This window comes from Gobius niger, assembly GCF_951799975.1.
Source record: "Gobius niger genome assembly, chromosome: 3".
Taxonomy (NCBI): Eukaryota; Metazoa; Chordata; class Actinopteri; order Gobiiformes; family Gobiidae; genus Gobius; species Gobius niger.
Genome location: NC_136854.1, coordinates 24324035 through 24351993, shown reverse-complemented (window position 1 = coordinate 24351993; position 27959 = coordinate 24324035). Strand labels below are relative to the sequence as shown.

Sequence of the window (27959 nt, the reverse complement as noted above, 5' to 3'; positions counted from 1 at the left end):
CACAAACTGTAGTTTCTCTGTACAAGGCAATGCACATAGTTGTGTGTTCTTATCGAAAATAAATGTTTTCTATCTTTTTGACGATGCTTTACTGTTTCAGAACCTTCCAGAAGAGAATACTTACTTAACTTAAAAAAAAAAAAAAGATAATAAGGTAATGCAATGTTATTTATAGGATGATGTCTTTGATAGTTACTGTTTCATTAAGTCTGTTACATAAAAAATCTTGAACTCTAAGTTGAACAAAGGTCACATTTTTTAGTTTAAAATAACCCAGAGGGCAGGCTCTAATTTCTCACTTTCAGAGATGTTATGAAGACTTGACAGAGCTAAACACACAACACTGCACACACTTTGTTTGACTCACTTAGCATTCTGAATAATTGTTCACAGTGGATTGCAGATGGGGATGTGGTGTTCATCCAGGCACTACTTCCTGGACCAGGTGCTGTTGCTGCGCTGTAGAATCCCTCTAAACTCTCATCTTTTTCTCTATCAAACTAGAAACACAGCGAGCATTGTAGGAGTCCTGTTTTGATGGATGTCACAGATTGGAGTGTAGTGAAGTTTTGGTGCTTTTTGTGGTTTGTCAGGCTGCAACTGAACATGCAAAATGACAGACTCAACAAAAACAAGCACGAGCATTTTATTATGTTCTAACTCTGTGTTCATGTTCACTCATGTGTCCCTGTTTGTCTCCAGGTCCTCGCTGACGTGCCCTCATTGCCTTAAACAGAGTAACACCTTCGACCCGTTCCTCTGTATCTCTCTGCCCATCCCACTGCGCCAGACCAGGTGAGCTCTCCAACAAACACATCAATCACAACTCTTAAGAATACTGTAATAAACATTGGGATAGGGCTGGGCAATAGTATACCATTTACTATTATACTACTTATTATGATTCATGAACATACTTAATATTGCTGTATATTTTATAAGGAAAATCAATGGATGAGATTGAGAGATTTGCTCTATTTAATATTAGCAATAATAATGAATGCTTTCTAAATTAGTAGAAATAATTATTTTTAGTGGAGAACAGATGCAGCGCTGAAACAAATGTCTTTCGCAGCATCACACTTCAGCAGACACATTGGACTTGCTAATTGTTATCAGCAGCACTTGTACGTTAGTGATAAATGCTGGTCAACAGATAGGCCCTGTCCAGACAGTTTAATTTCCAAATGTATTCAAAGCACGTGTCCTGTGTATGACTCTGACAAAGGAGGCAGTTAGCTTTTATGTACTGTGAGGGAAAAAATATAGGAACAAATGTGATACAAGTGAATGGTGTATTAATTATGTGGGTTTATCGCCCCTCCATCAGGATAAGAAAAAACAACTAATGAGGGGTTACAGTGACAGCACACAGGGTCAGATAAGGACAATCCCATCCTTCAGCTTCATAGCAGGTGGAGCAGAAGGCCTGATAAGTGGAAGACGCTCAAAGACACAACAGCTTTACCTGGAAGTGCTGAATCAAAGAATCTGGTGCTTCAGTTATTGCCAGCATGTGGAGCACTGCCAAATGTATCTCCCTGGTTTCGTCTGTTTGATTAGAAACATGAAGAATCTATGCTTGGTGAGAGATCAGCTACACAAGCGTGTAAAAATGAGTACTGCAAATTCGCTAGTAGCACATGGCGTTACAGTAATAGCGGGGTAATAGGATTTAATAGTGTGGTATCTAAAACGTAATGACATCATCATTTTGTCACTTACATAGAGGCAGGACACACAATTTTATCTCTGTTAAATCATGAACCTAAAAAGTCATAAAAGCAGCGTCGCACACTCAGGTAGCTGATGTCTAAGATATTTTTATTCAATAACGTTTCGGCAGAACCTTCTTCAGTTATTTTTTTTTTAACCACAGTGCAGGCCAATTATACACCTCACCCAGTATGAAGACAAGGCTTGTATTTTGTTGGTAATAGTATGGAAACGGAGCTGCAAAACACTTGTCCTTGTTATCTCCACTTTCGATTCTATTCCCTCTCTGTTTTCATGTAATTACTGTGCTGTAAAGTAAAGTGTGACCATTTTACCTAACCAGTGTTGGGCTAGTTAAAATTTTCATATATTCTATATTAGTGATAACAGCTTTAAAATGTAATATGTTTTGTATTACATAATACTGTTTCAAAAATGTAGTTACACTACTTTGAGTAACTTTTGCGTTACTTTTGGCACAATATAAACTGAAAATAGTAATAATGCCACCGAGCAAAAGTGCAGTCAGAGATTCCCTTTTCCTTCGACTTCCCTGTTCTCTCGTGTTTTGTTTTGATGACGTTAACTACAGACGGCAGATCTGGACACCATTGTCCAACTTGATCTGGTACTGCATTTTATTTGGTGGGAGTTTAACGTTTTTTTGTTCATACATTTAAATGCACTTTCAAGTTACTTGAAATGTATTGACTAATATATTCCCGTATTTTGTTTCAGTAATGTGTTATATTCCTTAGTTACTGAAAAAAGTTATATATTTGTGTTGTTACTTTTGTAATACTTTACCCCCAACACTGTGACCCACTCGAAACAATTTTTAGTCAGCAGCAAATGCCTGTTTGTAAATACAGTTTGACATAATCTCTCTGGCTCTATAGGCAGGACCGTTTTTTGTGAAAAAACATGAGCTTTATGTTGAAGATAAACTGACATGCTCCCAAGCAACACCTGGAGGAAATATGCTTTTTGAAGATGTCATTGCTATTTCCTTTTCCACTTCAGTGTCATCCAGCGTGCCTCATATCCCCGTCTCATCTTAGGGCATCTAACACAACATGAAACGCTGCTGCTCAGAACAGGAACTGTGTGCCCTGTCACCACTGCTCACACATTACTAACCTGAATTATGCATGACAGAACATACTGTTGAGCTATCAGGGCTGAGACTGTGCTTTAGTTTACATGCACAGCCTTGACCCTGCACTCTGTACCTACAATGATGGATTGGTCTCCGCATGTCACTATCCCCTGTGCGATTGTCTCATTCATGTCAACGCTGTTAGATGTGGAGATGACGTGAGGTGTAGCTTAAACCAGTTTGGAAATGCCTTGCCTGTTTTATGAAGTACAAGTACAAGTGAAACTCAGAAAATTAGAATTTCTGTAATTCAGTTTAAACTGTGAAATTAATATATGCAAAGTGAGATATGTATAGCCTTTATTTGTTTTTGTCATTTTGGTTATTAATTAAAAATCTCCTAAAATTAGAATATTTGTTATCATCAAAATGATAACAAATAAAGGCTTGACATATCTCACTTTGCATGTAATGAGTCTATATCATATATTAGTTTCACATTTTAAGTTAAATTACAGAAATAAATGAACTTTTGAGCAATATTAAAATTTTCCGAGTTTCTCCTGTACATTGAGTGCAAAAAGTTATTTCCCAAGTGCTCTGTAAACTGAATCTAAAAGCATGAATCGCAAATCTTATAACAATTGCAATTAAGTTTTATTTTCAAAATCGTGCAACCCTTAACTGTTAAACTAATTCTAATACAACTCTACTACTCAAATAACTGTAAAACTTTCCTGAGATGTGGTATGTCACAACACATAACTTTGAGACCACCTCATATTAATGTCACTTCAGTCTGCTGTCAAGACTCTGGCATAATGCGCCTTAAGGGAGACAAAACAATATCATTATTATAATCATGTGACTGTTAGATTCAACAAATAAAATCTGTTTATGCCCATCAAATTAGATTTCATTGCCTTCGCATTGTCAGAGGACTAGCTCCACATTATTAGGCGTCACATCACTAAGCTCAGCGCTGGATCTCAGTCTCATCTTACCAAATCCATTTTGATACTTTATCCACAATCAGTTGAACCGCACTTGCTTGTATACAATTAAATACTCCATTACTAGTCTAATACTTATACTACTACTACATTCCAAGCCAATATGTAAAGCCCTGTCTTAGCAGCTATGCTAACTTTGGGCAATGCACGAAGGTGAACAGTCGGTGTGACTCAGGCCTCCCCCTGAGAGATCCAGATTCACAGAGAATACAATATGAGTAATTGCTTTCTGAAGACTCCAAAGAATGAGAGATAGAGATGTGGCAAGCCCAGTGAATGAGCAAACAGTCTTCCGTTTCCATGTCGTTGCTTACCTTAAATGACCTCCTGACTCTGTATTATCCCTCTTAGGCCACTGTGTGTCACCCTGGTCTTCAACACAAAAGGTCAGCGGTACGTGCGGGTGGGGCTGGCCGTGCCTTTGTTCGGGTCACTGTCCTGCCTGAGGAGTATGGTGGCCGAGGAGGGCAACATCTCACCGGATCAGGTATGAAAACACGCGCACCGGATTAAATTATAAACTTTGTTGGAAAAAAGCTTGTAAATCCACTGATAATATAATAACAGGGCGACATGAACAGTATGAGCATTACATTGTTCACTGGAACACGGTACAGAGGTCTGGCTCAGACACATTTCCAATTTCAAATGCATATATGCGCACTATTACAGAAGAACTAACTTGTTAAGCTCAATAAGTACTTAAAAAAAACTTTACCCAAAAAAAAAACAATTTCAACTTTCCCTGCACCAGGTCAGAGGCCCCAATACACACTAATAGAATCACGAAGAAGAAACTAACAGGCTAATGGGCAAAGCTAACGGCGGGCTAGCACCACTTAAACAGTATTTACAGCCCAGTTTGAGTGAAAAAAAATGTATCTCCATTGTGTAATTGGATGTACAACATCCCTCTCTTCCTTTGTCTTTTCTGTCAGCATAGTATTTACTCTCACAGATAGTTAGTGAGTAAAAAACAGTAACGTGCTATGGCACCTGCAGTGGCGCTTATGGCCTCTAGGGGCATGAGTTACGTAGTTCTGCTTTAAAGTATTTTATTTCAAATTAATTGATGAAATATCGAACTTTCTAAGCCTAGATCAAGATCAAATCAGGATTAAACTGGTCTAAAGATAGATAAATCTGAAATGTCGATTGTAGGTGTAATTTTTAAACCAGAACAATATCCTATCTTAAATGCATCAGTAAAGCATACATTACGTTATCACTTATCAAAATCAGTAAAGTCTAAAACTGGAGAAATCGGGACACATACCACACATGAGAACCACTAATGTACTGTTATTGTGGTGTGTTAACAAATGAGATGGTCTGCTGTTATTAAGGCTCTGCATGTGCCAATTGTTTCATGTGTTTATGTCTCATTTAAAGATCATTTGTTACCTGTACAAAACACATTTTCTGGCTCTGACTCCAGTTGTTGAAATATTACAAGAGTGTTACATTTTTAAAGTAAACCAAAGTTGTTTGTCCACTTTTGTGCCGTTTGTTTGTTGCCGTTTCATTTGTGACTTCTTTGTTTCGCAGGTGATCCTGGCTGAGCTGTACTCTACTGGGTTCCAGCGCTCCTTCTCTGACGACGACGACCTGACGGCCATCGCTGATAGTGACGTGGTGTACGCCTTCCAGGCTCCAACCATTTATAACCGCTCTGGATCCACGTCAGTCTCAGGTATCCTTAGCTGCATAGTACCAGTTTTAAATATCTACACTCTTTTGATACGTGAACTTGGCTCAAACCTTTGCGGTTACTATACGGCTACTCAGTTTCGGGGGAAAATAAATAAACTTTAATTCTCTGTAATTCTCAGATTTTAACATGTTCAGGAGCATAAACATTTGAGATAAGACTGAAATATAAAATGCATTTCCTGTTTTTGCAGTTGTCTAAATTACATCTGGACACCGGATATATTGTTGCTCTCTTAAAAGTTCTCAAAGTTTATAATTGCAACTAAACTGCAGCTGTGTCTTCTCGGATAAGTATTTCTTGACTAAAATTCATGCCTCACACAGTCATTATGAAAGTTGTTATGACCACCGTGCCTAAGTAAAGCCATGGTCAGTTTTTATCCCAGAGCAATCTGTTAACGAAGCTGCTACTGTCATCTTCTGCCCCTCTAGTGACATTAATAATTCATATTTGTGCACAAAGAATCTCATAAATAATAAAGCTCACTTTCTCAACACAAGGATCTTTTTGTCACTTCAAAGACGTAAAACGATCCAGTTGCGCTTTGTATGTTCACAGCACAATTAGATAAAACACACACCTACCGACAACTAGGTAATTCATGCATTAGAATAACACAGGAATGTCCAGTTAGTGCAAAGCCTTCTTGGAAAGTCTTGCAAATAGAGAAAGAGAGAGAGAGTCATGGACTTTACATGGAAATGTAATGAATCACACTTAAGCGGTGGCTGACAAATGCGGCTCGCTTTATGTGAACGATCTGGTACAAATGATTAATGGCCTCACTTCAGAATAATTTGCGGATTAGAGCGAGGAGATCATAACTTCATTCTCAGGGATTTATGTCAAGTTTTATGGCACCCAGCGTGAATTTACACACTGCAGCAGCAACAGCAGGGAAATGATGGATGGGGGACAGTAGTATTTGCAACATAACCTGTTTTTAATAGATTTAAAAGGACCGCGAGGCTGTTTGTAACACAAATCTATAGAGCTATGTAATAACTGAGTTGTTACTGTTACTTACTGTCATTGTGTCCTTTGGCAAGACGCCTCATCCATGCTGTATGAAAGTGGTGAGTGAGTGTTTTGTTGGCGCGGGGGGCATTGGCACAGACTGGCAGTGTTATCCTCTGTCAGCCCCAAGGTAACAGACTGTGGCTACAAAAAGTAACCCGCCGCCTTGAAAGTGATCTGTTCAATACTAATAATAATGACTTACACTTGTATTGTACTTCACAAGCACTGTAGTCATTATTCATTCACTCCATACTCGGTGGTGGTAAGGCAAGGCAGTGCAAATTTATTTATACAGCACATTTCATGCACAAGGCAACTCAATGTGCCTCACAGCAACACCAAAAACACATAAACACAATAAAAGCACAATAAAACAACTCAATCGATACAGCTCATAAGAATATCTAAAAATACAAATATGTCTATGTTAAAATTAGTTAATATACAATCAATTACTATAGGCAGCAGTAAATAAGGAGGCTGTTCCACACTTTTGCTGCATTAAACTGAAACGCAGCCTCACCGTGTTTAGTCGTGACTCTGGGAACCACTAGGAGACCCCTCCCTGAGGATCACACGGCCCAAGGTGGTTCATACGGCTGTAACATGTCAGCTTTATACTTTGTTACCCGACCATGAAGAGACTTGTAAACAAGCAGAGCTATTTTGAAATCTATTCTCTGAGCGACAGGAAGCCAGAGCAAAGACCGGAGCACTGGACTAATGTGGACCGTATTTCCTGGTTCTGGTCAGGACTCGAGCAGCAGCATTTTGGATTTTTTACTGCAGCTGTTGTCGCCCTTGGGGTAGACTGACGGAAGCGAGGCTCTCAGTCTGTGTCAGCGGCTGCTCCATCAATAGACCACTCTGGCCTATTGTACGGTTGGACCATCCGTTTCTTTAATTGAATAATCAATAATTTTACCAAGCAATTCACTGTTAACCACTGGGTTTATGTCATGATGCATTTTTTCCATCACCAAACAACCTTTCAAATTGGTCCTTAAGAGTTTAGTTAGTTTTCAGATTAGACAAGAAATGAATGGTTGCTTTTTTTTAACCAATTAAGCCATGATGAGGCTGATTAATCATGACTTTGAACACTGAGAAAAGGGCTACATAAGACTGATGTAGTATTATTGTAAAATTGCAAGGACAGACTCTTTACTTTTGATCTTAGCAACATCTGAGTCCTCGAAGTGAAAATTGCAAGAAGCTGCTGATACTTCTCATTACCACCTGGCATCAAGCTTGGTTTCTAAAGTCTTTTTTTCTTCTTGTATCAATTTTTTGTGGTAAAATGTATGTACCGTTCGCACCTTTCAGTCTAAGTCTATATTTACACCCGATAACCGGTGACGGCGACGGTAATGAATCCCAGTGTCAAATCTGTTTACCGTGATGTGTGTGCGATACAAGATTGAAATGAAGCAATGAATAATAAGCAGTCATTTGTTTATCGAATTGATGAGGTGTAAACATAAAGCAGATTGTCAAGTGCTATAATGGTATACTATAGACACTTGGGTTTGTTTGTGCAATTAGTGCACAGTAATGAGCCAATTGAAATGTGATAGACAGATCCCCTGGTTGGAGGTGGTTTCCTATTGCTTTGTATCCTTGCTGTTGTTCTATCCTCAGGCCAGTTACATAAATATGGTTTGTTGTCAGACATAGGGCAAGATTATCAAGGAAACAAATTCACTTTTAAAGTTGGTTTGGACTAAAAAGAGGTTGCATTCTTGAGTGTGAGGGCAGAAAAAAGTGCATATAATGATCAATATATGCAATATTTTCCTCCTAAACCAGTAGAAATGAATGAAACACTCCTTGAAAATACTGTGTAGCTGCATTGTCACTAGACTCACTGCGCATTTTACCTTAACTTTCTGTCGTCGAGCTGAATCACTCTAAGATATTGCAGCATAAGTATGTGCTCTATGTGGGGCGTTTTAATTATCCTCTAAAATTTCAGTGAGTCAAGCAAACCTTCATGTGCCAAAGTGGTTATTTATTTTTACGACAACTAGTTCATCTGCAGACACTGGGCTCAGAACTCATTAAAATTCTGACCATGAGCGAGACAAATAGCAGAGGACTACGAGGCTCCGATGAATTTTGGGAAACATTATAGAAGAAAGGAGAAGGAAATCCTACTGGAGCAGCGTGTTGTTTTTGGTACTCAAAGCCTTAGCATCAGGTGTGTCCCTCCTCTCCAGTCGTTTAACTAATCTGTGTCTCTGAGCTTTTGGCAGGAAGCTCAGGTGCTCGGGCCATGTCTGGGGCTTTTGTTCTTCTATTTTTTCCATCCATTTGCTGCTTAGACCTTGGTCGTTTTCCCAATGCCTCCTGGGTATTTTTAGTCAGGTGGCTGCTTGGCGCTGACAGGGGTCACTCGTTTGATATGGGCCACAGAGGGTTTGTTGTTCCTGATCAGTATGTAGACGGCTTCCTCTCTGCCCTGTTAAATTTACGCACGGCTTGCTCTTTTTTTATGCATTAATAATAGGCAAACAGTAAATGACCACTTTTTTCCCCCCTCAGTGCAAATAAGTATCCACACTGCAGTACACCGCTCAGATCGGTCAAAAACACAAAAACTATGGTCGAAAACAAATTCAACTTTCAGATTGAATTTAGAATTTTACACACTTTTTAGCTCAGTTTGATTGAATAATTGCGAATGTAATTAAACATGCCAAGACCATAAATTAGTACTTAGGCACTAAGATGGCATTAAAAAGCATTAAATGTGATTTGCTGCCATTTGTAGAAAAGATAAGATAGATAGAAAGCCATTGATAAATATTTTGATGCTTTTTGTTGCTTTAGTATACTGATTATTTTTCTCGTGGTTTCTCCAGGGTACCACCACAGCCTCCCCTCCTCTCCTTACACCTCCTCCGGTTCCGATGTACAGCGAATGCCGTCTTCTGGAGCGGTGTCCTCTGAATACCTAAACCACAGCTCCTCCAGTAAAGTCCTTCTGCTGATCTGTAACACAGCTGGATCTGGACAGCAGGCTGTCAGGTGAGCTCACACGTCTCTGTGCGCTGCAGTGACTTCTGTCTGTCTCGCCTCCAAACGTCTGGCACATGTTCTTTCGTCTCGGGCAGTTTTTTTTTATGAGGCCTCGTACAGGCTTTGCTTTGAGTTGCCTTTGTAGAAACTGATCACATCAGGTTTGAAATACATTTGCATTTTATTCAAAATGAGTAATGCTTGTGAAATTACAACTTGAGACATGCAAAGCTTTGAGGTTTTCAAGACAACAATGCAAATCAGTGCAGCCAAATAAAACAGTATTCTGTTTACATGCAGGATACAATTATTCCAGTTTTACCCAGGCCATGCAGTGGTTGTGTCATTGGGCAAGACACTTCATGGAGCACACCAGAAACTGTGGAAACAGAAGTAGCTTAACTCATTTGAGTGTGAATAATGGTTTTCTGAAAAGCCCTTTGAAGAAGACGAAGAAGCATGTCAAGCAATATGAATCTGTGGGCATTATTCATTGATGAGTTTGCAAAAGGATTTATATTCTTATTTCAAAACTATTCATCCACCTGAGGGGTCGGGTCAGTTGCAGTTTTGGGATTGTCAAACAAATACAAAATCACAAATAGGCTAATGTGCATATAAACAACAACAACAACAATACAGCAGCAAATTGTAGTGGTCATTCTCAGCTCTGTTCTAAGCTTTGGCCCCCGGGCCTATGTCGGCCTCCACTGAACTGGACCCTGTCATTATTTCACAAAGGGTCCGACGTAGACGACACTTGTTTGAAGCGTCAATGTGTTCATTATACAGTGGCTGAGAGTTGACCATAGTGGAAAAAGTGTTGTTTTGAATGTCACAGTTTGACATTTACAACTCATGGAGCTGCGTGCCTCAGGATAACAACAAACATGAGAGCGTCTCCACAGGTGTCCCTCCCTGAGCCTCAGCAAAAAATAACTCCCTTAAGATCCGACATTACCCCAATACCCCACACTTGATCCGTCAGTCAGTTTGATCTGGTCATTATAGCGTAACTTACAATAACGCCATGATTTCAGTGTTTGGGTGCAGGCGTGTTAAAGCTAAAGCAAATAAAACCAGAATGCAGGTTCCTAGTTTTTGGAATGTCTTTTCTGCTCCAATACCTTTATGTGTGGTGATCTTTCCCACAGGTTCGGCCCTCCGTTCCTTATGCGGGAGGACAGAGGCATCTCGTGGGAGCAGCTGCAGCAGAGCATCCTGAGCAAGCTCTATTATCTGATGCTGAACGGATCGCAGGCGCAGGTAATGCCAGCACCCACCAGGACCCTCCAAAATGTCACCCACTTTATCCACCTCCCCAGACGCTTCCTGCTCTTTAGATCAGGGCGCCACGGTGACATAGCAGAAGACAGCAAAGATAAATCTAAAGTAAAAATGGGTCACTTACATTCAGCTGGTGTTATGAGGTTTAATTAAATATTTAGTGTGCGTGAAACTCTTCTTCAAAGGCAAGCTGTGGAAAATTAGTCCACAACATTTGTTTAATTTATGACTTTTTAGGGTTTAAAATTGCACTCTATGGACTTTGTAATCAAGGGGGACGCTGTCTTTGTTTTTGATTGTCTTTTGCAAACAAAAACGTCTTAAAAAAAAACTTTTAAAAAAAGTCTTAAAAACCCTCATGGCTCTAACAGTTTAACTTTAGACCTCAACAAACATGTTCTGAATCTCTGAGTTCATATTTCAGTCTTCTCACTTGTGCCTAAAGGACCAAAGCATTATTTTAAACTGTTGTTTGTCATTTAATCTGTCCTCAATACTTTCATATATATATAAAACACATTTATAGAGCGATTTTCGTCTATTGGCCACAGTGAAGTTGATGGAGTTATAATCCTAATAAAAACATAATAAAAAAACATGATTGCACAGACAGCTTCTTCTCATAACATTCAACAGGTGCCATCTTTCCCCCTCCATTCTGAACATTTAAGTGCTGAGAGCAACACACAATTGTTACTTCCATATTTGAGGGGTCCTCATCTTGCCTCTTGAGTGTTTTAATTTGTTATGATTTAGTTGCCCTAATTGATCGATAATATATAAGAGCATTATCAGAATACTGTTCAGATGCCCAGAAACTAAATACAAGGATCCATATTTGGCCATTTGTGTCTCGCTATGGTCATTTGTTACTTTTATTAAAGCATAGCTATAAACTCACGCATGCCAAGAAACACACGATCGCCATCGTGTGGTTATTTCAGCTCACTACAAATTTCATCATCAAGAGATTATGTGACTGCAGGCTTTCTAATAAAACAAATAGTAGGCCTACTGTGTGTGTCTGTCACGGAAGAACCTTTACAGATGTACTTTTTGAGTGGTACTTAATCAAGTACCCTAAGTGGAAACTGTAACTGTACTTCTTGTTGCCAGTGCTTGTGTTTTTATTGTTACTATGTCACTTAAACTGACTCGCATGAAACAATTTTTTTTTTCTTTAAAACTTGATGCTTCCAGCGCACCTGGACTGAAGATGAAGCTAGTTTGCCGTTAACTAATATCAATCTCACCAGCAGGGGGCGCCAGGCGATTTGTCTACATAAATCGTAAATTGTCAGAGTGTAAGGGTTCAATCAAGGCTGAAGGATATACTGAGTATAATAAATGATTGCATGGTTTGAATTCTCCAATTGGTAAGGGTGAAATACATCAAGTATCAATAAATCTGATCAGAGTTAGTTTTTTTTAAAAACACAAAGCACATTTAATTGTTTTCCTGATTGGCTTAGTAATATAATATAATAATTATAATATTATAATTATAATAAAAATTTTGCCATGCCTCCAAAATTTAGTCAATACATTTCTTGTTACCCATCATGTGTCCTTCAGAAAGGTGGAGTGTCACATAGAGGGTTTTGTCCATGGTCACAATGACCGTTTGTTCACTGGTCTGAATGAGAATCAAACCGCCAAACTCCAGGTCTGTGGGCAACAGTTTGGCCACTGAGATATTGGTTACTGCTCATAATTATTTTAATAATAGAATTTCATAGTATCGTAATCATTTTTGTTTTGTTCTTCTTTTGTGTTGACGTGTATTTACTGTGAGGTGTTGAGTGGACCTTTGACTCTTTCTACAGGAAGCAGTTTTTGCTCTGACGCTCTTTTATTTTGCAGAATGCTGGGGTCCTGTTTAAGATCAGAGTTGTGGGTGGATCTGCATCGTATAGCTACCTTTCACCGCAGGACAACAAGCCACTGTTCCATCCAGCCATTGACAGGTAGCACTTAAACAAAGTACATGAGTTTGATTAAAAGCAAATGAACTTCATGTCAAGGGAAGGTTTTTGTCTATTGATAAAAGAAGCATAGCTGAGGTGAAGTGGTCATGATTTCAATTAATTTTATATAAACACATCCATTTTGTCTTGTTCAGGAAAGTGACTTCCACCTCACTTTTATGCTGAATCTTTTTATTTGACTCCTCAATGTTGATTCTTGTTTTTACTTTTTTTTTTTTTCCTCTTACACAACATCTTGTTTTTACCTTTTTTCCACCCTCTTTATTGCTCTGGACCTTTGCGCTGACCATAAGTGCTTCACAATCTTCACTCTGACAACTCTGGTATCTGCTATATTTTCCTGTGTCTTTTTACTTGTTTGTCTACATGCTGCTCTTTACACACTTGGGACCGGATCTTCAGAGTCCCAGTGAGGGCGTCGCTGTTAGTCCAGTGATTAGAGCATACTCTCTAGACTAGACTCTAATCCAAGCACTTTATGGGTGTGTTGGTTTAAATACAGTGATCCTAAAGGTCAATAAAATCAATATTCACTATCTTCATTGCATTTGGAGATCATTGCAATATGAGACTGACAATCCATGTACTATGTAAAAAAATAAAACTTAACTGTTATTGAACTCAAGCCGTTGAGTGAGATGGGTCCAATAATCAGTCATACAAGTTAATGATGCAGGAAAATGTTTTGTACTTCAATATAAAAATGAAAGAAACTCCATCTTGAACCTTTTTTTCTGTACCTATGAACACATGAGCATTTGGAACAAGGCAATTGCTTTCTTTTTTCACAGTAAATGATGCATTAACTTTTGATAATCTCATAGATATGTAGAATACGTCTTCCTACTGCCCCAGGCTCTCTGTCATTGGCGACTTTAAGTGTCACTTTGTTGTGTTTTAATCTGTTTTAAGATTCACCAAGTGTCCACACAGTGTAATGTATTCCACACACACTGAGGTAGTGGCGGCCTCATGTTAATCTGGAAAGATCAGCGAGGAATTCATTTCAGCTTTTGTCCTGTGTGTCTTGCATTAAGTGTGAAGGTGGTAGCACAAGGCTGTGGTAAACTTTTGTAAATTTACTTCAGTTTTAGAAAATATCCCAAGGACCCCTGATTGTCCTCCACTTCCTATTAATATAACATTACAATGAAAACAGGCATTAAAAACTCTGAGTAAAACCACATCAAAGTGAGGGTTTATTGCTTCTGTGTTCTCCTGATAGACATAGTTATTTCCATCAACAACATCAAGACAAATTTGTATTATACATATATTCATTAGTTTTGAACGTGGGTTAAAATATGCCTGCATGGGTCTTGCTACTAATCAGTGTGTTGTGTAAGCAGTTAGGTATTTGCTCAGGATGACTATCATTGTTTGACCCAAATAACAAAGCTTCCCAAACTTAAAGGGACTAGATGGAAGTTGACATTGTTATACTCACTACTGCCACCTCAGGTCTTACGCGTATCTGTTTCTATAATAAGCTCGTGCATGACGGCATTTCGGACCCGAATTAACATCTTTTTGAGTGACAGTGCAAGATTTTAGAGGCAGTTGTGGTTAATAGGTCTGCAGTGAATAGGTCTCCGACAAATATCTGTCATCACACTGATCCGTCTTGCTCACTGGAACAACCTACTTTTAGCTTTCACACAAAGGCAGATGCTTTGGCTCAAAATCATTCATTTATTCATTTGTTTATTAAATAGGGACAGTGCATATTGAATACAATAACAATGTAAATATGCTAAGTTATAGCAAATCAGGCTTATTTCCATCTGTTGTCGCTTGGCAGGTAACACCGAAAGTGAACACAAAACATTACAACAGTGCATCAGTACAGAGCAAGTAAAAGCCATATACTAAAGTAAACATATTATGATTATATTATTATCATCCCTCATAAATGCATTTTATTTTAGAAGGATGAATAAAGGTACAAATACAAAAAATGTATGAGTTCTTTGTTCTTAATCAATCAATCAATCAATCAATCAATCAATCAATCACCTAAACAGAGTTTATTTCTACGGCAACAACATGTGGCAGGCCGAAGTCCTTTCCATGAAAACATTAGAGAAAAACATCAACATTAAATGACATAAAATATAAAAGCACAGGCAAAACAAAATAGAGCAGTACTAGGCGTTCTGAAAGGCCTGCTTCTATAAGTGAGTCTAATAAGTCTTTAGTGTGGACTTAGACAGAGGCAGGTCAGTGATGAGTCGCAGCTCGACTGTGAGCGAGGTTCACAGTGTTGGCCCTGCCACGGCAAAAGCACCATCGCCCACTGCCTGGACCGAGACCTGGGTGCACATCCAAAGCCATCTGAGAGGAGGAGTGCAGGGCTCTGCAGGGGCGGTGGATGGACTGAAGCTCGGACAGATATGGTCCATGAAGAGCTGTGTTAAAAACAAATTACATCATTTCAAATACGATTTGGAAAGGGACCAGGGGCCAGTGGAGGGAGGAGTGCTGTTTGTGATGCGTTGTTTGCAATAGGTTTACAAAAGATAGAACTGCACAATTCTATGGAAATATAACATTATATAAACTCCATTATAGCTATTACTCCGAAATGCAAAAGTAATGTGCCTTTTTTCTCTCAGACCTCTGAAGTTGTGTGGCCCCGGTGGACCTCCTCATGTGAAACTCGTCATTGAATGGGATCACAAGACTAAAGAATGGTGAGATCTGTTTACGCTTCATTGCTTTCTGTTCGTCCAGAACGCTACCGCCTTTTGGATTATATTGCCATTGAAAACATTCACACTATGGCCTGATCTTGTGTTTCTGAATGCAGACTAAATTATAGCGTAACATTTTGCGCTTAGTCTGAAGATCTTGTCACTTCAGACTTAGCGCATTTAAGTGGGAAGCATGTGGGGCAGAGAAACACCCATGGCCAGTGGCGATGTTATGTACAACAGCCTTTTTCCTCCAACCAGACTCGCAGCGAGGGGGAGGGAGAGGGGTTTACAGATGGGATAAAGGAGCGGGACATTGTTTTGTGCTGGGCGATGGTTTATGGCAGTGGTTGGTTCCCAACATTTTTTGTCTTGTGGACACCTCTGACCCTTCAGTGGTACTCTGTGTACCCTCTACCTCAAGAAGTCTCACAGGTTCTTTTGAAAGTAATCAAACCTAAAATGCTCCTATACCTATACATTTTATTCAAAACATATATTTTTTCTTCTTAGTCTTCCAGTGCCAGTACCCCTGGTTGGGAAACATGGGATGGTTTCTGATCAAATTACTGGAAGCCTTAAAGGAACCGGCAATAGTTTTTATGTTGATGCGTAGCTGTCTGGTCTCAGTCATCCAAACAGAGCGCAGATGGCGTTAGCATTTAGCCTCTTCTCCTCTCCTCTATGGATCCAAATGGAGGTGAAGTTAGAAGCGACCAAGCTCTTCTACATTTTCCCTATTTAAATACAGTTATGAGCTTTTACACGATCCAAGTATAGTCACACAAGATTAAAACATGTCCATTTTCTAAGTGTTATTGTTGTGTTATTGTGTTATTGTTATTACAGTGTTATTAAGAGAAACTTATAACAAATCGCATGAATTTAATGTTTGTTTAGGTCTTAATAGTTTAGAGAGACCGACTTTCTTATATAACATAATCAAAATGCTATTTCCCTGATTTTTGTTCTTTCAAATCATTTTTTTTGTCAGTGTACTTGTTATAGGGACCCCCCTGTAGTGCCTCTGAGGCTCATGTTCCCAATATTTTTAATTACTTATAATAAAAAAGGTTTGGAAAAATAATAGTTCTCTATTTGATTTGTAGCAAACCCTGAAAACTGAAGGAAGGTAAAAGTCTCCTACTAATTGCATACTTAGCTTTGTGGTCTTTTAGTTGTGGCAATTTTTCTAAAAGCGATTTCCAAATAATTAGATGTCATATACTTTCAACAGCTACTGGGTTTCCGTGACAATGTACTGCTGTGAAACCTATGAATTGGGCATTATCATTACAGGATGCAAGAAAATAACCTATTCACTATAATTGTGTGTGTTTTTGTGTGTGCAGTTTGTTTGGGAGTATTCAGGAGGAGGTGGTGAAGGATGCGGAGAGTGTGAGGAGCCAACAGCAGCAGCATCTGCAGCAGCACATTTGTACCCTGGACGAATGCTTTCAGCTCTACACCAAAGAAGAGCAGGTGGGAGGGATAAAAACACACAAAAAACCTTTAAAAGTATAGAAATCTTATCCAGCCACTTGTATGCTATTATTTTCAACACACCAGCCGTCCACCTTTGATAGCAGTACATATAGGCACTTCCACAGATGCCACTGTAGTTAAGATGGATGTCCTGTTCAAGGCCATTACACATTTATGACTAGGTATGCATTTATTATCCTTTCGCATACTGCATTAGGCTACTGTATACAATAGCATTCTGTCTACTTACCACACTTAGCCTGAATGAATTGTGTGGCTTGGTTGACCAGAGTTTGAGAAGCTGTACACCAAACATTATCAACTAAGAATTCAATGCTGAATTTTGTATATCTTGAACATGAAAAATCTTCAAAATGAATTTTTTTGTTGCAGCTGTTAATGCTCATCCACACCCTTGTTGTTAGTGTCTGGATTTGTGCGGAGAATGTTCTCTTTGTGTTTCTGCTCAAAGCAAATGAATTTCCTCACAAGGACATTATGTAATTATCGACCTCGAGTGCAACACAGCAACATTAGTCAAAACTCACGCAGAACAACTCTGTTAGCTGCAGGTTCACATCTGGTAAATATTGTACATCAACACATTTTACTCTGAGAGTAATTCAGTTTGAAGTCCAAATATTGCACATTTGAAAATGTCAATTGCTTTAAAGTGGCCCAATATTTTGAGAGCAGTATCCTAATCTCAATTACGTCTGTAGAATCAAAGTGTATTTAGCGCAAACAGTACGGCTTATAATGTTATAAAAACTCCTACTCAAAAGCATAATGTTACACCCAATGCTCTAATCTTAATTGGAGCACACCTGAACTGAATGTTTTGTTGTATCTGAGTACAAGCCTGTTGAGTCACTCCTGCATTCTATCTCAGACCCTATGGGATTTAGGCCTGCAATCAAAACAGCTCTATCCATGATCATTTTCACACCTTCCGGGAGCCTAAAGGGGCCGACCAGCTCTCTCCCCATGATTCTGGCCCACAACATGACTCTGCCGCCTCCTTATTGACGTCACAGCCTTGTTGGGACATTGTGGCCATTCACCAACCATCCACTACTCCATCGATCTTGTCATCAAGGGTTACACAGGACTCATCAGTGAACAAGACTGTTCATCAATTAGTCATCATGTATTTCTGGGTCCACTGCAGCCGTTTCTGTTCATGAGCTTCAATTAACAGTTTAGGGGAGGCGGAATAGAAGGTTTATGCACAAATGCAGCCTTTGAAGGGTCCTACACCGTGATGTTCAGGAGACTCCAGAGTCACCAGCAGCTTCAAATACCTGTCTGCTGCTTTGCAGCATCTGTTCTCTTAATCTGATGTTTTTGTCTGGCAGAAACCGTCCTCATTGTGCCTTTATGTGCACAAACCTGTGTGTGCTCTGAATAAGTCACAAATCTCTTAACAGTACAATGATTAAGCTTAATCTTTCATGAAATATCGAATGTTTTCATACCTAGACCAAGGCATTCAACTATTTCACGCTTTACATCACCTTTTTCTTTCCCATATTGCTTGAAAATGTCGTTTTTCCCTTGACTGGGCTTAACCTGACAGCTAATCATCCCAGGCGTCTGAGATTGATGTCAGTGATTCAAAGAGCCCTGAGACACAACACTATCCATGAGTTTCATTGAAAACATTTTTTTTTTTACCTTTTCGACACTGAAATACAATTTGCATAATAATTTGAAACGCAGTGTATACACCAATGTAAGAGTTTATTATCCTCTGCCACACCATGGAAACTGCTCGTTCAGCACCCTTTGCATAACATTGCCTCACAGAAGCCTTAAGCTATGCACTTACTGTACCAATATGCCTTGGCCGAGTCTCATACAAGCCTTACTCGCATTCTTTGCTCTCGAAGTTGATGCCAATCCTAGGACAAATTTAAAAACCTCCTGTAGTTTCTCCTGTGTTTATTGTTCAGGTCTCCAGGTCCCATACTGATGGTAAAATAAACTTCTCCTGCATTAGACATTTAGGCCCCTATCTTCCACCTGGTGCAACAACTCAAGATGAAGTTGGAATCTCGCGTACAAAAAACTGTGCGCCAATGCTTTCACCAGTAGCCTGAGAAGCCACATAAACATGATCAAAACACTGGCACGTTCGCACCCCCTCAGCCACCAAACCCCCTCCCCCACAGTAGTGGAAACCATTCCAGTATAGTACAGTCTGTAGGAGGCAAAGCTTGGGCAGGGTCACTGCTGTGCATAACATCGTTTAGTCTACAGTTACAGTTACAGTTACAGTTACAAACGCAAGATCTGGCCCATAGTCTTTTATCTCTCTTTATATTTGTAGGACACAGACCCCCTCAACATTCGTCTAAGACCCTCTTCTTAACAATAGAATTGCTTCCTAGAATCAATGTTAACATTTTTTTTCAATCCTCCCATACAATACCATGTTGTCAGACTGCAAAGTTTATAATGGCGTGCTAAGTGTGGATAATTTTTAAAGTGGTACTCTTTTCTTTGCTGAAGCGAAAGCTTTTCAAAGAACTAACTACTAGGATTAAGTTGTCAATTTGGCAAGAGTGCAAGAGAAAGTACGATTCCTACTTTTTCTAATTTGTTTTGTTTGTCACCTCAGTATTATAGTTTTTATTTTCATTATCGAATAGCATTCTTTTCTGTCTCTCTTGTGACAGTGCAGATTAAAACAATGTATTGATCTCAGATATTTATTTTATTTTGTTTTGTCTGATGCACAAGAAAAGTTCCTTGACAACTAAAAAAAGCACTGCTTCTTGGCCACTGATGGAAGGTGATTCATCTTTTGTTGTGGTTTTTGCAAGACTCTGGATTACCAAGGCGACACCGTAGCGCAGTGGTTAGCGTTTGTGCTTCACAGCAAGAAGATTCCCACCTGGACGGGGTCTTTCTGTGTGGAGTTTGCGTGTTCTCCCCATGTCTGCGTAGGTTTCCTCCGGGTACTCCGGTTTCCCCTACCACTACAAATATGTACAATAGGTGAATCCTCCAGCCAGGTGATTCTGACTCTACATCTGGAGATGGGTCCCCGAGTGCACTCATGATGGTACTACTTTTTGTAGCCACACTCCTTGGGCTGACTGTTACTCTGCCAACTTTTCCTTTATAGGAGTGAAATGATAGGACCTGATTCAAACAAGGAAAAGCTCTCATGAAGATGTCATCAGAATATTGTTATGTATTGTACAGCAATCTGTTCCGTTCACTCTCACTTGTCAAGAGCCATACTCATGTATTCCTTGAAAAAAATGCCTGCATTATTTGAGCATAAAGGCGCATTGAGTTGCCTTGTGTATGAAATGCGTGGTATAAACATGCCTTGCCTTGGCATAAATTGTTTGTTTTTTTGTTTTGTTTGTAAAATGCCAGGTTCAATATGCTGTGACTCATTCATTGTTAAATATACAGGCAGCTTCAAATTATCCCTTTAATTAGAGCAAGTGGCACTTGTAATGACATAACTAAATTACAGTGCACTTTTCATTCATATTTCCAATAAATCTAGTTTTATTAAACACTCCTTAAATACAGCTCATTAGACCAAACTGTTACATCAACATAAAATAATAAACACAGCCATGTGTAAAGAGTAAAATACATTATAGCATATAGCTTTTACGGAAACTCAGAGAGCAATGGATGCCATCTGCAATCTTCATTCCCCTCATTTTGCCAGAAAAATATGCACTGTTTGAGTGATGTGGTAAAAAAGGGGAAGACATGTTTTTGCTGAGGAAATTGTTTTGGTCTTCTGCTTTTTATTGCTCATGAGGAAAGTAATGAATAAACAAAAACAATATTTTAAAAGAAACTTCTCTGATTGCTTCTCTGCTCATGAACAATGAAACTATTGTGTCGGTCACCCTGACACAATAAGCTGAGCCACAATGTCTGCATTAACATTTTGTATTACTAACATTTATATGCCAGGCTTGGCAATGCAACAAATAGAGAACCCATCTGTGCAGGCTGCAATGTTATCAGCCTTATTTCTTTGTATTGATATAACACGTGCATCAATTTGCAGCAACTTTAAGGGGATCAAATGGAGTATTTTACCTTGTATCTCTGTGTGACAGCTTGCTCCAGATGATGCGTGGAAGTGCCCGCATTGTAAGCAGCTGCAGCAGGGCATGGTGAAGATGAGCCTGTGGACACTTCCAGACATCCTCATCCTTCATCTCAAACGCTTCCGGCAGGTGAGGAAGCCAAAATCAGTCTCTGCTGAAACCGTTTGTTTACACTGAGACTACCTGGAGACAGGCCTTATCTCCAGGAGACGTCTTGGAGACATCTCCGTGACCAGCGGCAACTCAAGTCCAACTAGTCTCTAACTAATCTCCAGGCCAGTGAGATAGGCCCTTAGGTGGGACTCCATGGTCATGCAGGCTGCGGACAATTTCTGAACGTCAAAAACAGACAAATCAACACATTACTGATTTTTAAAGGTTGAATGGGGGTTGTTAATCTTATACATATCCAGATTCATTTAAAAGTCCAGATATTTTCATCAGGTGGGAGAGAGGAGGAACAAGCTGACCACCCAGGTGCACTTCCCCCTCACTGGGCTGGACATGGCGCCTCATGTGGTCAAGAGGAGCCAGAGCATGAAGAACCTGAACAATGGACCCTGGCCTCCATCGTGGAGACAGAGCCAGCTGTCCAGCGACCTAACCCTGCCCCTCGACTACCATTACGACCTTTACGCAGTGTGCAACCACCACGGGGGCATGCACGGGGGACATTACACAGGTAACAGAGCACATTCTTTAGTTGGAAAGACTGTTTTTGGTTGCATGGTTTTCGCACACTAAGAACATGGCAATATGGAGATAGAATGGTAGCAAGGAGTAACATTGGATAATGCGCTTTGCTGCCTCCGAATTTATTCAAGAAAATACTGACCGTGTGTCGTGTTGATTCACATTCTTTGTTCTGGGTTAGGGTTACCTACCACCCAAGAATTAAATGAGGTTCATTCTTTTTCCGTGCAGCTACCATATACCATGCCTTTAAACTTTAAAGCACCATGCTATTTGCATCGTATTGCCATGCTATTATTGTGATGTAAAGCCGTGGTTCTCAACTGTGTGACGTGTGAGCCCAGCACCATCACCCTGTGACCACAAACTGTGACCCAAATAACAATATTTCCCGTAAATAAAGTAAAATCCTGTTCAGTTTGAATGTGTTAAAAATGAATGCTGTATTTTCCCACAGATTATTGCTGATTTAACCATTGAATAAAACCACAAAGCTGAAATCACGATAAAAACACAATTTTAACAGATTCTGATAGTGTCTCAGGGAAAGACTATTACTCCAGTATTTCAGTTTTAGGTATTACTCTGTGTGACAAGTTCCTCAGTGCAACTTTATTTCAAAATGTAGTGCCTAAATTGGGAGCTGATGACCTGCCCTGTGTATTTTATTTATTACCCATTTTTAGTGGAGCAGGCTGAACACATGCCTAATAAGATTGTGTGGATTAAAAGGATTTGTAATTTTGTATCAGGAGATCATCTGGAATTATCCAGTGAATAATTAAACAAAGGTTCAGCGTTCCTTTTTTTTTTAGTTTACAAATAAGCATAAATTAACACACAAGTGATGCATTATATATTTTCTAATAATCATATCAATGTGATTATTCAAAGCCTGTTTAGAAATTCATTATCTAAATATCTTTCATTTTGATAACGAAAGTTGTTTTGGTAACATCACATTTTGTAAAAAGTCATATTAGGCCTAAATAGGACCTTTGAGTGTCTTAAATTGACTGCCATTTGAATGCCAACCTACTTGCATTTGGCGCACGTTTGTTTAATTTTTATTTATGTGGTTAATTCTCAATGGCTTTGACTAGATGGGTTTTACACAGAAAACAGTTCCAAAAACACACCATAAAAAACAAAGTGCAAACACAGTTTAAGCACATCAAAGGTCAGTAATGGTCACGAGTCTGTTCTCTGTTTGTTCTCTATGTTTGAAAAGGACCCAGTTTGACTCTCCCTTCAGTTCAGTGGGTAAAGAGTTTCAGTTTTTAGTGCCTTATGCAGTGAAGGCTGACGTTTTATGCCTTGGGACTTGACAGTTCCCGCTCTGAGCTCCTCTGGTCCTTGAGCCAACAGCCCTGAGAGGAACTAAGCACTCACCTGTACCTGTAGGGAACTTGTTACCTTAATAAATCCTTTCCGTAGTCCCTCTGGAGGTATTGCAAGTGTTAATGGGATGATTTGGGGTCTTTCATCTCCCCCTGGTGTCTCTGGCCAGAAAACCACAATTGTAACTAGAAATGCGCCATTGCGATTGACTGCGGAAATGCGGGAAGCAAATGCAGAAAATTGCATAAACTCTTCAAATTGCATAATCTATTTTGCATAAACTGGTAAAATGCATAAAATGTCATGTTGCATAAACTGTTTAAACTGCATAAAGTGGTAAAATGCATGAATGGGTTAATTTGCATAAATTATGTAAATTGCATAAGCTCTTTAAAATTCATAAATCCTAAATGGCATAAACTCTTAAGTTGCATAAACGCTTTAAAATGCATAAACTGGTTAAATCCCATAAAGTGGTTACTTTGCATAAATTGTTAATATTGCATAAACTTTTATATTCCACATACTGGTCAAACTGTTGAAATGGCCTCAGTGCTTGATTGGCAGAAGCTGCACAAATGGCTGAAAGGCCTGGAGTCTCCCCATTGGCTGGATTCCCCCATACACACCAATGCAAAAATTTCAAACTCTCGTATAAAAAAACTGTAAAACTGCAGAAGGCCAATTTTTTCTCAAAACCCACAAGTTGCATAAGCTGAACATGCACAAAGTGCAGAAATTGCATAAAATGCAGAAAAAAGTGCAGAAAAGCATGGATTTGCGGCAGCCCCATTATAAGTCAATGGGAAAAATCTCCGACATTTTGGCCGATTGCGGAAAAACCATAAGTTGCAGAAGTCCCAAAAGTAATAGCACCCTTCTCCTCAACATGCGGAACATTTTGATGCATAACTTGCATAAATTGCACAAAGCATGAAGGTGCTGAAAGCTCTAGAAAATCGGGAAAAAGATGGATCCGCATTCTTCCGCATTGACTGCGGAAGAATTCCGCAGTCAATCAATGAAGCTAACTTAAACTTGAACAGTATTTACAGCCAAGTTTCTGATGGAGTTCTTATCAATTTTCAGAGAATCTTCTAAATCATTTGTTGTTTGAATATAAATTTCTTTTGGCAAGTGATGATGATTGATTAAATGATGTAGATGTAAAAAAAAATTAAAACACTTGTGTGGCCATTTAATCAAGTTAATTGGTTTGACATTACAGACAAGGTACTTACAGGCTGATAATGCCTTGTCTGGTGTTCTGACCCAAAGATTGCCACAATCTAACTCTTGCCTATTTCCAAGGTGACAAGCTCACTTTGAAGTAACAAATCGATCAAGTATGTGTCAGAGGCCTTACAAAATTGTTTTGTATTTTAATGAGCCAAAATATGTTGTTTAACTTGTTGAAGCATTATTTCCTGCAGACCAGGTGCTCTGCTGTAGTCTGCCGGAGACCAATGTGAGCAATATAGAGTAGTGTCATGTGATTCATTCTATTTATTCAAAAATTGGTTGACTCTAATTTATCTCATCGCCAAAATCTTTCAACTTCCTAATTGTATTGTATAAAATAAATTGATGGAAACAATAACTTCCATATTCAAGGTTATACCATTTTTCTAAAACATTTTTATACAGTATACGCATTGGGTGTTTTTCTGTGTCGAATACTTACACAGATTTGACTTGATTTGACTTGCAGCATATTGTCGAAACTCGGTGGACGCACAGTGGTACAGCTATGACGACAGCAGCGTGGATCTGGTCCCTGAAGACGAAGTTTGCACCAGAGGGGCCTATATTCTGTTCTACCAGAGGAGAAACACTATCCCCCCATGGTCTGCCAGTAGCTCTTTTAGAGGTAAATTATGCAGCTTCTCACTTTTATTTTTTCTATTCATATTTGAGGTCACTTGTGGCATTTATCATCTAAAAAGATTGTTGTCACATTGCATGGTGTACAACCAGGAGCAGACTTCATGCTCTTGAGGCTGTGTTTTTAACTGTGATCTATGACAGCTGCCTATCGATTTCAGAGCACCATTCTCACTGCTTCACTGTGGCCCTGCTGGTGCTAAAGCATGTGTGAAGCCGACGCTTGCACCACATCATTGGGTCTACCCAATTAGCATGTTGGAAAGCTTGAAAAGTTATTTTTTTTGCTTTATGACCATTTCAAAGGGAGATGATGTACGTGACGGGAAAATAGTTAATAAGTGCCTTAGAATCTGATGTTTTTGAAAGTTGTAAGTGCCCTGTCGGTCAAACACAAGCGGTTTGTTTTCATGTTGCGGCCGAAAGAAGATTGGGAAAAATCTTCTTTCGGACTGAGGGAATGTTCCTGCTACAGAACTATAAAGTAAACACTAATCAAATCTGCGACTGGTCAGAGGCGTAGTACCTTATCCAGCTCATTTAATACACCTGTGGTTTAGCTTAGGCTACCTCTGCCAGCAGTTGTTAAAGTGAAAGGACAAGGCAAATGTTTGTCCAAGATTGATCATTGCTGTAGAAAGAAGCTGACTCGTATTCAGGGTATATCAGATATATTTGATAATATCAGACATATTGTCAAAACAAAGTATCACGTTTCCCTTCTTTTTTTTTAAGTTTGTCTGGACTCAACCACTGCTCTCCTGGAATTATTTTTGAAGAACCACTAAAAAGACTCCCGACTTCCACAAAAAAAAAAGTTGACATATAGTTGAACCAATTCAACATTTTACTGTTATTAAAGCTATCCGACCATAAAAAAAGAACACATGCATGTTTTTAATCACAAAAAAGCTACTGTATGTGGACATATAAACTGAAAAATTAGATTTTGCTTTGCCACTCATGTGAAAGTTTAGGTTGTTCTGACACATCTCTATGATCGTATGAGTGCTTCTGGCAAGCCCATAATCTTTTTGCTGAGAGGCAGAAGCGTTAAATAATCCCACTGTGCATGGTGCTAAAAGTAAATTTTTTATTGTAGTTAGGCCAGGATGTGTGTAGGTCGTGCATGTTCAGCTGAGGTTAAAACACAAAGATTTGAGCAATAGATTAATTTAATTGAGACTACTACCAGAACAAATTTTGTGTTTATTTTTGCATCTTACTTATGAGATTACTTCTTGATGGAACTTTTTATTTTATGCAGGCATGAGACCAGAAACATTTTGCTTTTTACTTTTGGTAACGCTTAATATTAAGGTGTGCTTGTTAAGTATTAATAAGTTACTAATAAGCGTTAATAATATGCTTGTAAAGTATTAACACACTGCTTATGCTTTGAAATGTTAACATACTAATAGGCCATTAATAATGCGTGTATTCATAGCCAATCCTAAACCTAACCCTGACCTTAACCCTTACCCTAAAATGATTACTAATGCTTATTAATGAGCACACCTTTATCTAAAGCGATACCTTACTTTTTTACTTAATTACTTTTTACCATAAACTCGCCTATGTTTTTGCAGTACGCCACTGATTGTAATCAAATGAGTAAATGAATACTCTCGCTTTCCTTCCTCATTTAATTTATCTTTAGCTCAAACTAAGGTGACACATTGCGGCATCTGTTCCTTCACTGTTGATTCTGCTATTGATTTTAAGGTGAATAATTATATGTGATGTAACATTACAATCGCTTGTAAATTTAAAGGTCAGTGTCTTTTGCTGCACATACATTACATCTATATAGGCAATACCTCAATATCTTCCATTCTGTAAATGTCACAGTGTCTCAAGTCGACATATAGAGACCTTCTAACCCAGTGTCCTGCTCAAGGCAAATGCTGTATTTAAACCAGTCACAGCCACCAATCCTTGAAACAATACCATTTAACAATAGCAAGAGTCCTGTATGTATTAGGAATTACAGGAACATCAGAAACAATGCCACAAATTTAAAAAAAAACCTGTAAATGGTAACTACTGTTAGTTTTACAGGTTATTCCTCTAAGATGAATAACAGACTAAGTTTGACATGTCGCAAATAAATTAAAGCATTATTCGATCCTAGCTGATATTTCTGCCCTCTTAAACTTTGCTTTATCCCTATTACCATCTCAAAGCAGCTCCTTGAGGATTATTCTGGGCTTTTCCCACTGCAACGTACCACAGTTGAAATACTGCAGTAAAGGAGTCTCTCAACCCATATCAATTACGGTGTACGCACTAGAAAAAGTTGCAGAGTACTTAATAATTCAATAAGTTAAAATGCAGCAGGTCGGTAAGGCTTGGAATATTATTGATTCATTCATAAAGCATCAAGATTACTTTTGATATTACCATCACATCTGTGCAGTTGATTGGTTTGCAGCCTGATTTTACTTTAGTTGGTTCTATTTTTTTTCTTTGTGCCGTTTCATTATAGGCTCTACTAGTTCCTCCATGTCAGATCACTGGCTGATCCGTCTTAATGGGGACAGTAAGAGAGGAAGTCTAGTGTCCCGATCTTCTACTGCCTGTCCATCTTCTTTACCAGATTCTCCCGAGTCTCCAGTCTTCTGTGACAGTGACTCCAAGGAGGAAAGAGGTATTCAACACATTCTACTTCAGGTTTTACAGTGGAAGGGTAACACACGATGGGCCTCGCCTCAACCAACGCTGTCCTTGTGCCAGGCGGAAGATCAGGCTGATGACGAATAAGTATTTTAAAAATATTATCGCTGACTCCGGTTGCAATCTGAATATGCGATGCAATCTTGTGTATTAAAATACATGCGCACATTAAAGAATAGGTGGAATTTAGTATAGATAAGAATATGCCAAGCAATATATGTTATACGTAGTTTAG

At 39.0% G+C, this 27959-nt stretch overlaps 1 protein-coding gene across 1 annotated transcript in view; it reads left to right on the top strand.

Annotated features, from left to right (window-relative positions):
- Nucleotides 1-27959, top strand: part of usp43a (ubiquitin specific peptidase 43a) — a 67342-nt gene that overhangs the window by 37895 nt on the left and 1488 nt on the right. Inside the window, exons 4-15 of the mRNA XM_079554320.1 lie at nt 703-795; nt 4180-4315; nt 5377-5521; nt 9427-9592; nt 10738-10849; nt 12734-12837; nt 15474-15551; nt 16904-17033; nt 21140-21259; nt 21575-21812; nt 24876-25034; nt 27537-27698. Coding sequence (XP_079410446.1) covers nt 703-795; nt 4180-4315; nt 5377-5521; nt 9427-9592; nt 10738-10849; nt 12734-12837; nt 15474-15551; nt 16904-17033; nt 21140-21259; nt 21575-21812; nt 24876-25034; nt 27537-27698 — 1643 coding nt within the window. The remainder of the gene's footprint in view (nt 1-702; nt 796-4179; nt 4316-5376; nt 5522-9426; nt 9593-10737; nt 10850-12733; nt 12838-15473; nt 15552-16903; nt 17034-21139; nt 21260-21574; nt 21813-24875; nt 25035-27536; nt 27699-27959) is intronic.